The sequence below is a fragment of the Myotis davidii genome, unplaced genomic scaffold, assembly GCF_000327345.1.
Source record: "Myotis davidii unplaced genomic scaffold, ASM32734v1 scaffold492, whole genome shotgun sequence".
NCBI classification, from domain to species: Eukaryota; Metazoa; Chordata; class Mammalia; order Chiroptera; family Vespertilionidae; genus Myotis; species Myotis davidii.
In genome coordinates, this window is record NW_006284473.1 from 103,144 (window position 1) to 115,179 (window position 12,036).

Sequence of the window (12,036 nt, forward strand, 5' to 3'; positions counted from 1 at the left end):
CTGAATATACTAAAAACAACTGACTTTAAATGAGTGAGCTTTGTGGTATGTGAATTATATCTCAATACAGCTGTTTGTTTGTTTGTTTGTTTGTTTTTAAACTACATTGGAATAAAAAGTAGTAATGATGACCCTTTTCTCATTTGTGGCATGTAGCTTCGAGCAAATGCACTCATCAAAAGAGGCAGCATGTACATGCAACAGCAGCAGCCTTTGTTATCCACTCAGGATTTTAACATGGCTGCTGACATTGATCCTCAGAATGCAGATGTTTATCATCACCGAGGACAGGTAAATCTATTTTCTTACCAGGAGTTCTGACCTTGGATTGAGGAATTTGATACCCATATTTGAGAATGTCTTAAAGTTTTCTTATATCAATTCTGATAGTTCTGAACAAATTATCACAGTCTCTTGAACATTTGTCCTTATAATATCAGTATTTACTTATTAAAAAGAAGAAAAGGAAGGCTACAGATATTGGCTTGCCAGGGTAAGTTTGTTTTTCAGGTGTTTCTGATTCATAGGTTTTCAATGAGTAGAACATTAAAAACATTTAATGAGCATTTTGAATTAATGCCAGAAGCAACACAATGGTTTTTGTGGGCTTCATGCTGTCAAGAAGTAGTTAGCGTGGACTATCCAAACAATACCAAAAAAAAAATCTTAATTGGAGATTTACAACCTGCATATTTGGTTTTTAGTAAAAAATATATATATATATTGAAGTAAACAGTTCCCAGTTTTAGCCTTATCTGGGGAAAGCATGGCGTTTTAATCTGCTTGTTTAACATGACTTGGTGGAATGCATTATGGTAGAAAGTATGGACTATCCATATAACAACAGAAATGCTGAAGTGCTAATGGAGAATTGTACCTAATATTTCTGTCTGATGAAGGGTTTGAAGAAGAAACCCTTAAATGACATTCTTAAAATTCATGACATTTTGATCCTTACTGATAGTATCTTAAGGTTAATTTGAAAGGTAATTATTGGATGATCTGATTTGCTTTGAAATGTGAAAGTACAGAAATGTCTATCTTTCTAGAAGAAAAGGTTTCTTGTTTAAGAGTGGTCAAACTTGCAGTGCAAAAATGGTGGGCTTAAAGTGCTTTTTAAGAAATTGGACACTAGTTTTAAGTTGTAGAAGCTTTCCTTTAAAATTACAAAATTTTCTAGTTTATTGTTTTAGAAAGTAATTCTATATTGAATAATTACTATATGCTATTAGCATTATACTGAGCTTTGATAAGAGACAGTACGTCTCTTAACTGGGGGTGGGTGCACTTATTATTTTGAGTTGTGTTTAGTTATGTGTGTGGTGTTTTTTTTCTTAGCTGAAAATACTGCTTGATCAAGTTGAAGAAGCAGTGGCAGATTTTGATGAATGTATTAGATTAAGACCTGAGTCTGCTCTGGCACAAGCACAGAAATGCTTTGCATTGGTAGGTTCTGCTTTCTTTTTATATTCCTACACATCATTTTTACTTCCCTCATTGTCTATAAAATCATCTTTTTCTTTTTCCCCCCAAAAGGATACCCATAGGGGGAAAACAAGTTAGTTTAGAGAAAGAAATGTATACATATATGAATTGAGATACTGCTTCTGTATTTCTCTGGTTGTATTATTTGAGTTCATCTTGATAGATGTTTATCCCTGATTTTCATGCTCCCCTGTATAGCACTGTTCTTTCTGTTCCTCCACCATAAACTAGTACAGAGAACAAAAGCATTTTGAGGAACTAATAACTGCAATCATGACACTACATTAACTGCAATTTCATCTCACCTTTGTAAAGCTATATAATAATCAGAAATGCTGAAAATCAAGTAAAATAATTCAATTTATAGTGAAATGAGGTGAATCTTGTGAACCATAGGAAATGTCCAAACCTGTAAGAATTTTTATGAGTTTATTTGAGCCAAACTGACAATTACCAGGAAGCAAAATCTCAACGGATTGAGAAAATGCTTTGGAAAATGGCGGTTTTGCACCTTCCTTGTACATTACCATGTGGGTTACATGGAAATCATTGATGATAGATGAAGGAGGCTGGAGAAAACAAAGTGGGGAAACCTCTGGGATTGAATGAAAAGTAAAATGATAGACACATCTTTTACATAGCTGGATACAGGGTAGTTAAGAGTCAACAATTAACATGATGCTTGAGGGATCCAGAAAAAAGGAAATTACTTTGTTATTGCAAAGGCATGTTTGTCAGCATGCTATTCTAGATGCAGAGAAAACAGACAAGCTCAGTTAAGGTGACCTTTGTTAGGGAAAAATACTATCTTTGGACATGACTACCCACCATAAACTGCTTTTAATTAGAAAGTTTTAATTTCAGACCATCCTATGTGGATACTTTAGGTCTCACACAGGCCTCTCCTGAGCTCGCCAGGTTTAGTGTGTGGCTCCTTTTCGTCCACACTCGATAGTTTGAGTCCTAAAATAATTTTCCTTTTAAAGAAAGAAATTAGATCACAAACACATTTACAGTTATGCACTGCTTAACAATAAGGATACATTCTGAGGAATGTGTCTTTAAGTGATTTTGTTATTGTGCGAATATCACAGTACATTTACACAAACTTAAGTGGCATAGCCTACTAAACACCTAGGCTATATGGGATAGCCCAGTGGTCAGCAAACTCATTAGTCAACAGAGTCAAATATCAACAATACTACGATTGAAATTTCTTTTGAGAGCCAAATTTTTTAAACTTAAATTATATAGGTAGGTGCATTGTTATTAACTTAATTAGGGTACTCCTAAGGCTTAGGAAGAGCCACACTCAAGGGGCCAAAGAGCTGCATGTGGCTCACGAGCTGCAGTTTGCCGACCACTGGTATAGCCCATTCCTCCTAGGCTGCAAACCTGTACAGCAGGTTACTGAATAAAACAACATGGTGTTGAATCAAGCACCAGAAAATTATGCAGTTGAGAGATGCAGTAAATATGAAGTATATGAGGCTGCAGCCTGCATAACACAGCATATATACTTTTGACAGCAAACTTTTTGTAAGTAGAAAGACTGTACTCAAAGATAATGATAAAGTATTTAGTCTTTTAAATCTATAAGTCAGTAACATAGTTCTTTATTATCAGTATCAAGTATTATGTGCTGTACATAACTGTATGTGCTATACTTTTATATGACTAGTAGCACAGTAGGTTTGTTTACACCAGCATTGTCACAAATGCGTAATGCTGTTGGGTGGCTAAGTCACTCGGCAGTAGGAAATTTTCAGCTCCGTTATAATCTTATGGGAACCATCATCATAATTGCGGTCTGTCCTGTATATTATAGGTGAAAAATGATACTAGATAAAGTAACATAACATTTGTAGTAAAGTGATAATAAATTAGGTTTAAAACTCCCCCATATATATGCAAAGTTAAGTTCTGACACATTAGAATGCCCCCTTCTCATGAACATCCTGGAATCTGTATGTCAGCAAAGTCCTAGCTGTACGTAGCCTTTAGATTAGATGCCCTGCTGCTGAGCCGTTTTCTTGGAACCCTTGTGTTTATTATTTATTTATTTTTGATAAGTCTCACCCAAGGACATTTTTCCCATTGCTTTTTAAAGGGGGGGGGGGGGGTTTGAGAGAGAGAGAGAGAGAGAGAGAGAGAGAGAGAGACATTGACATTGATGTGAGAAAGACATATCAATTAGTTGCCTTCCATACATGCCCTGACCAGAGCTGGGGATTGAACCTGCAATCCAGGTATTGGCTCTTGACTGGGAATTGAACCCATCATCACCCCTTCTTGCACGGACCTATGCTTTAACCCCTGAACACCACCAACCAGGGCTTCCTTGTTACCCTTGTAGATGCAGCAAATTATGTTAGCATAACACCTGTCTTTCTGGAAATATTTATGTAATTTTGTGTAACTTTTATAATATGTTAACATTCCATGAGTTTTGAATTCTTGATTTAACAGGCTTGTTTTGATTTTTCAAACAGTATCGCCAGGCATATACAGGAAACAATTCTTCACAAATCCAAGCAGCTATGAAAGGGTTTGAAGAGGTCATAAAGAAATTTCCCAGGTGTGCTGAAGGCTATGCGCTATATGCCCAGGTAAATGTGATTTTTCATACTTTTTTAGTTGCCAGTCCTTTTTTTAAAAGATCTGACTTGTGTGCTGTATCCCAGTAGAGAAATCAGAAAACAATGCTTTGTTTCTTCTGTGGTTCTCTGGGGCCCACAGGGTGGTCCCGGGCCCCTTCAAGAGGGGCTCCTATGTGACACAATTTGAAAACCATGACCCTAAACTCATAATGTGGGGAAGTGTAAGCAGAACATCTCCCTTATGTTTTTATTTAGATTGGATTTATCAGATTAACTTAGGAAAATTTAATATAGTCAATTGGAAGAGAAAATGTTTATGGAAGCCTTTTGTTTCTATTTGATCATTATCCTTTTAAATGATTAGATAGGCTGTAACAGTTCATTTTAACTCCTCTTTGGTTTGTCTAAAATTCTTGGCTTAGGATTGAAGCTTTGGGGGAAGTATGATTTAAATTTGAATTATTTCCACTGTATAATTGAAATCTTTGAAAACTTACTAATTTTAAAAAGTTGCTTTTGGTGTCTGCATAAATCTATCTCAATACTCTATATGATTTCTTTTTTTTATTTCAAAGAAATGTTGTCACACCCACCCACACATCTCAGAAATAGAAAACATTTAAAAATTACCATCTGTGGTAGATTTCTACCTCCAAACCATTCTTAGGTTCTTTGTTTTTCTTTTAAAGTTCCTTCATGCAATCTTCAGTTAAGTTTGGGGTGGAACTTTTTTGAGGATTTATTGTAAGGGAATGTGAGAAGACTGATTTGTGTTGCATCTATTCTTTAGTAGTTCTACATATCCATGTATTATCAGAAATTGAAATTCTCTAATAACTCTCTGGGGCATGAAGTAAACACAAGTTTTTTAATCTCATTTAGAAGTAATCTTATCTCTTCAGTCTTTGTCCTTACAGTTGCTAGCAGGGTGGTGATAATAAAAAAAATGAAACAATAGTTGCTGACCACCTGCTCTGTATTCATTGTGAAAGCATCCTATATAATAAAAAGCTAATATGCAAATTGTCCCCTTGGGAGTTCAACCAGGAGTTCTATTGCTCGATATGATGTGCGCTGACCACTAAGGGGTGGGGGGCCTAGAACATGGTAGGTGACCAGCTGCAGTGGCAGGCTGAGGGAGCAAGGGAAGGAGGAGGCAGGGAGGCCAGGAGGTGAGGAACCTGATTGGACCTGATCGCCCACCAGGTCTAGGGACCCTACCTGTGCATGAATTTCATGCACCGGGCCTCTAGTGTACTATATAAAATTTTGTAGAATGTATAGAGTTTAAAATAAGAAAATGCACATTATAATTGTGTAACCTTTGTATTGAGTAGGTACACTTGGGTTTATGCCTTTTATTAGGAACAAAGCAGAAGGGACAATACCATCAGCATCAATGAAATGAAGTTTTAAAAAGCCTTTTTGATGCAGATTTCTATAATCAGCTAAAAGAACAAAGGCCACTGAATAGCTTTTTAAAAAAACATATATTAGGAACAGCTCTCACAGAGCTTTCTTAATTGCATTGTCTTGTCACTGTGCTACCTTCAAAATAGGTTTTGGCTTACTTGAGCTATCTTTATTAGCACTAATATCATCACAGTCTGTGCTAAAATGTCTATCCTTTGGTTTTCTTATTTTTGCTTCACTATATACATAGTTATATGTCATTTTATATATGTACTAGAAGCCTGATGCACGAATTCGTGCAAGAGTAGGCCTTCCTTCTCCCGGCTGCCGGCACTGGCTTCCCTCTGGCACCTGGGACCTGGGCTTCCCTACCAGCCCCAGTTTCATCCAGAAGGACGTCTGGTCTAATTAGCATATTACCTTTTTATTATTACAGACTAGAGGCCCAGTGCATGAAATTCATGCACTGGGTGCGGGGGTGTCCCTCAGCCCAGCCTGCATCCTCATCACTGGGGGGATGTCCAACTGATGGTTTAATCATGAGATTGGGCCTAAACCAGCAGTCAGACATCCTTCTCACAATCCAAGACCGCTGGCTCCCAACCACATGACTGCCCCTAACTGCTTCTACCTGATCACCCCCTAACCACTCCCCTGCCAGCCTGATTGACACCTACCTCAATACAGGAGCTGCCTCCTGGTGGTCAGTCGCCCCCACACCGCCGTTCAGCTTCTGGGTCAGTGCACTCACAGCTGGCGAGCACAGCTGTGGGGGCAGGAGCCTCTCCCGACTCCTCGGCAGCACCTCTGAGTGGCAGTGGCAGTGGCAGGTGCAGCGGGCTAGGATGAGCGTGAGCGGCGTGGCACCGGCTTGGGCTCCTCCTTGGCTGCCTGCAGGGATCAGGCCTAAACCAGCAGTTGGACATCCTCCAAGTGGTCCCAGATTGTGAGAGAGCACAGGCCAGGCTGAAGGACCCCTCTCCCCATGCACGAATTTTGTGCACCGGGCCTCTAGTAGTTATATATAATTAATCCTTACCAGAGGATATTTTTCCCATTGCTTTTTAGGGAGGGAGGGACAGAGGGAGGGACATGGTGTAACTTAAAGTTACAGTTTGAGTATGATCTGGTATCCACATAACCAACCCTTTGATTTCTGCCATGGAATTTGCTTTAAAATAGTTCATTGTAACTGCTTTTTTTTTTTAAATCAATTTTTAAAGAATGACTGATAACATTTAACACACATACCTGAATTTATCCTTCCAAATGAGTATTGCCTTTAAATTCCTTTAGGATATATTTTGATAAGTTATGAATAAGTGACATAAATGTACCTATGAAAATCTGATATTAGAACTGGCACCAAGAATGGGGTTTTGTGTATTTCACATTTACCACATCGTTTGCTATTGTATTTAACCACTAGTCAAAAATAGTGGACAATTAAGATTTCATGTTTATAACATAATTAAGTTGTAACATTTTATTTCCTCCAAACATCATAATTTGTAAAGAAATGGATAAAGGAAATAAATTTTCATAATTAATAAGCAATATACTTTTAACTGTTTAGGTTGACAGTTATGTTAATATAACTGAAGTATCTCCTCACCTAGGCATTAACAGATCAACAACAGTTTGGTAAAGCTGATGAAATGTATGATAAATGTATTGATTTGGAACCAGATAATGCCACAACATATGTTCATAAAGGGTATGTATTTTTGTGCTTCTGTTTGTTCCAGTAAAAAACCAAATTTCTTGCATAGTAATAAGATGGATTTCTTTTGGTCACTGAGGAAAGTACTGTAGTGTAGAGTATCACTGAGTTAATAAATTTATTAATGGTATGGATGCTTCACTGTTAATTTTTTAAATTTTACTTATGTTTCATTCTTGTATAGCAATCACTAAATGTACTGTTTCACTTTAGCTTAAGGATTTCAGTTCTGAACATCCTATCAAATGTTGCTTGTGTCAAAATAGGAAACATGGTAGGTACTTGAACTATAATAAAAAAGAAACTTCACTTAAATTTATACAAAGTAAAACAATTAAGCTTACTAGGTAATTTATAGAGCCCAAACTATTGGACACTTTGTCCTTACTTTTTTATTGAGATATAATTGACATAAGATATACTAGTTTCAGGTGTACAACGTAATGAATCAGTATTTATATTTACTGTGAAATTATCACAATAAGTCTAACAGGTCTTTGTACATAGTTATAATTTTTTTTTCTTGTAATGAGAACTTTTAAGATCTGTCTTAGCAGTTTTCAAATACACAATACAGTATTATTAACTATAGCCGCCATGCTATATATTACATTATCATGATTTACTTGTTTTGTAACTAGAAGTTTGTACCTTTTGACTCCTTTCATCAATTTCACTCACCCGTCATCCCTGCCTCTGGCAATCATCACTCTGTTCTCTGTATCTATGAGTAGGTTGGTTTTGGTTGGTTTGTGGTTTTTTTTTAGAATCTACGTGTAAGTGAGATCATACAGTATTTGACTTTCTGTCTGACTTATTTCATTTAACATAATGCTCTCAGGATCCATCCATGTTGTTGCCAATGGTAGGATTCCTTTTTATGGCTTAGTAATATTCCTCGTGTGCATATGTGTGTGCGCCAAGTTTTTCTTATCCATGCATCCATCAATGGACATTTAGGTTGTTTCCATTGACACTTTTTTCATAAGGAATTTAGAATACAAAACAAATGTAAATTGAGAAATAAAAACAATTTGCTGATTATGTACTGTTTTAGGTTTTGCTTTCTTTTTGTAAATAAAAATTTGAGGGCAGAAATTGAGTCATATACTTATATTGTTGCTATTGGCCCATGGTCAATCTGACTGCCTTTTTGCATTTGCAGTTTACTTCAACTTCAGTGGAAGCAAGACCTGGATAGAGGTTTGGAGCTTATCAGCAAAGCTATTGAAATTGACAGTAAATGTGATTTTGCCTATGAAACCATGGGAACTATTGAAGTACAAAGGTAACTTCCAAAGTCTGCTCTTAGGAAATTTAAGGCAGCTCTGTAGATATTTTATCTTTCCATCCTTCTCATTACAGATAAGATACTGTCAATATCCATTAAATTTTTAAGTCTTTAATATGTTATGCCTTTTGAGGCGTGCTTCCCTCAAAACTATGCAACTTTCATTTGCCTTATTGTATTCTTTTTCTAATTTAAAAGTTGTTTAAGTCAAGCATATGTATTACAAAGGAAAATTTCATCTTTTCCAATTCCTGTTGTGTGTTCTTTCCTCTTTGGGGGAATAAAAAGCCTGCAGAGGGCTTAGGCAGTACAGCGTAGCAGCATAAGGAACGGTAGCCAGGTGGCCAAGAGAACTAGGACCCATTACAGAGAAGCAACCAGCCCAGTTGCAGGATCAGCTCTGAGCCTGAGTTTACTTTAAAATCAGGGAGCTAGGTAAGATTTTTTTTGCAACTCTTTTCATAACTTCTTTTGTGTTTGTTTATCCAGAGTTGCACTTGAGATCCACCATTAACAGGTGACAACTGCTTGTGCCATAGAGTTCAGTGTATACCATCTCTTAATACTGAAATTGCCATCCACTTGAGTACCTACTCTATGGCCAGGTACAGAACCTTAGGTGCTTTCCAGATATTATTGCAACTAATCTTTACACCAGTCTTTATAATTAGAAGCTGGAGGTTATATGGTTCTTAGTGTAAATGAAGACTATAGAGCCGAAACCGGTTTGGGTCAGTGGATAGAGCGTCGGCCTGTGGACTGAAAGGTCCCGGATTCGATTCCGGTCAAGGGCATGTACCTGGGTTGCGGGCACATCCCCAGCAGGAGATGTGCAGGAGGCATTTCCTCACACATCCATCCATTTCAGTATCTGCTATATGCCCCGATGGGTTAAATTGACAAGTTACACAAGTGAGCCAAGTAAATAGGAAATGAGCCCGTCTTTCACTGACATCAAAATAACTGATCTTGCCACTTTGCTTGTTAGGAATCAGTAGGAGTTGTAATTTTCTGTCATTCAGCCCCTCCTGGGGTCCTCTGTCTGCTCAGAATAGGCAGATTATAAATACAGGCTGATGAAAATTTTTATGGTTCTTTTTAACTATTCTGTACTAATGGTTGCATGTAAATATTAAATTATTTCTTAATTGTCAATTTGTTAATGTGAATAAAATATTCTTGTATTAGAATAGGTTGGGAAAGCAATTCTTAATCTTTTTGAGCAGACCTGTGGATTTTTCTTAGGATGACGCACATATAAAAGCACTTCGCATTTAAGTTGTTGATAAAGCCTGCGTTAAGGACCCCTGGGTTATGAGGTTTGATGGCTTTTATTTGTGAATTAATTTTAACTTTTAAGAAATTCATTCTAAATCCTGTCTTAAAAATAAAGACATATGAATGGAGTGAAATTGCTCATTACCCTAGGATTTAGCAAACTTGTTGTCTACCTGATATCTGAACTCAAAGTTTTGTTATTGTTGTTGTTGTTAATGTCTATCATGTAGTCATCTGTTGGAATAGGAGGTTAGTCGCCCCACAGGTACACTGTACTTCTTAGTCTAACTGGCATATATAGAGTAGGGACTTAATATTTATTGTAAGATGATATGCATGTATTATATACATAGCTAATACTAGTTACTTAACACAGCTCTTGGTTCTTAGTAAGTTTATATAAAACCATATCACACTTAGATTGTAAACGGTAAATTATATTTTTTGACCAAGCATATTTACCCATTTACTAAAAAATAAGATACTAATTATCAGGCATTGTACTAGGTTCTAGAAATTGAGGGTTGTCCACTAAGGATCTACTAGGATTGTGGTGTATATACATCTATTTATGCATAGAATGACAATAGAACTATGGGAACACTGGGGAGGGAGTAGAAAAATAGTTTTCATGAAAATGCTAGATTTGAACTGTGCCTTAGAAAGGTGAGGAGCTGACTAGAATCAAGCAAACAGGCATTAGTGCAGGTATGGGTGTATGTAGCACAGTCAAGGAATTCAGGTAGACCTGTGTGACTGGAGTGAGGTGCATAGGATGGGAACATGGTGGTAAGAGGTGAGAAAAGGAAGTGGGCTCACAGATCTGTGAAGGTGAGGCCCCTGAGTGCCACTACTATTCTGTGAGGCTATCACTTTTCTAGAGCAGGGCTGGGGAACCTCTGCCAAGGGCCCTTTGGATATTCATAACATCATTCGTGGGCCATACAGAATTATCAACCTAACAGCCTGCTCTATTTGGTCAAACAGGAATTAGGAAGATTAAAAACAAGTCATTTAATTTCTCTACTCGCAACTGTATCTGTAAAACAAGACTATAATAGGTATAATAAGCACACAGTAATTGTAATCAAGCACTTTCTGTGTGCCTTGTTTTACTATAAAGAACCATTTTATTAGAGCTGTAGTTGAAATTTATGGGTCAGACTCAATATAACGTCACTTAGTAACTTCATTGCATTCTGTGAGGAGCTTGTTGAATGAAATGTTTAAAATTTTTGTTCTTTTAGAGGAAACATGGAGAAAGCCATTGACATGTTCAACAAAGCTATTAACCTGGCCAAATCGGAAATGGAGATGGCTCATCTATACTCACTCTGTGATGCAGCCCACGCCCAGACAGAAGTTGCAAAGAAATATGGATTAAAGCCACCAACCTTATAAAATAGGGGACGGGAACATGACTCTCTTTTTAGAAGAAGTTTACCCCCTCTGCAACTGAACCCTAAAGACAGTCATGAACTGTGTTGGATGGTGGAACTTGGTATTTCCTGTTTGTGCTGCTGTCATTCGTTACATCTGTTTCACATTTAAGTGTTGTGGGAGTGGCTGTTAAAGGAAGTGTGCAGTGTTGCAGCTTTTATTCCCTGTGCAACAAAAGCTTAAGACCTGTTCAAGGATTATTAAAATGAAGTTGCAGAGTACAAATGATAATTGGCCATGCAAATAAAACTTTTATTTGTTGATTTGGCACTTTTTTTTTTTTTAGGAGGGCGGGGAGATGGATGATTTTGTCTTTATATGTGTGTGTGTATGTGTGTAATATAAGTATTTTTACAGCATGTTGGTTTTTAAAGTAAGAGTAAATGTTGAAAATTGGTTTCTTTTAGATCCAATTAATCCCTTTGAGTTTTGGGGTTTTTTTGAAAGAAATAAAGCCTACATGGGGATTTTGTTTTTAAGGCAGCAAAACTGGGAGAACCCTTTAAAGTACTGTCAGCATGCACAATGCCTCTAATTCTGCAGAACCTTTGACTCAGTGGCAACTGTTCAGCCTTTTTACCCCTTCAACTCTGATGGATAATGTACATTATTCTTCAAGTCCATAACAGCTGGTTTTCATTGTAAATTATGCAGAAGCAAATATTATGATTGATGTATGTGCTGGAAGACTGAGTTAATGGAGGAATGGACCAGGTAAGAGGTAAGGTGAAATGAATGTGTGTTTTTAATTGCCATGACTATTTTCTGTAATAAGTACTATTAAATAGTGTCTTTTTAAAAGAAAA

The 12,036-nt window shown here is 37.0% G+C and overlaps 1 protein-coding gene across 1 annotated transcript in view; it reads left to right on the forward strand.

The window, feature by feature from the left end:
• Positions 1-12,036, forward strand: part of TOMM70A (translocase of outer mitochondrial membrane 70 homolog A (S. cerevisiae)) — a 38,893-nt gene extending 26,857 nt beyond the window's left edge. Inside the window, exons 7-12 of the mRNA XM_015572137.1 lie at positions 157-291; positions 1,339-1,446; positions 3,978-4,094; positions 7,118-7,215; positions 8,387-8,509; positions 11,038-12,036. Of these exons, the coding sequence (XP_015427623.1) occupies positions 157-291; positions 1,339-1,446; positions 3,978-4,094; positions 7,118-7,215; positions 8,387-8,509; positions 11,038-11,191 (735 nt within the window). The 3' untranslated portion in view covers positions 11,192-12,036. The remainder of the gene's footprint in view (positions 1-156; positions 292-1,338; positions 1,447-3,977; positions 4,095-7,117; positions 7,216-8,386; positions 8,510-11,037) is intronic.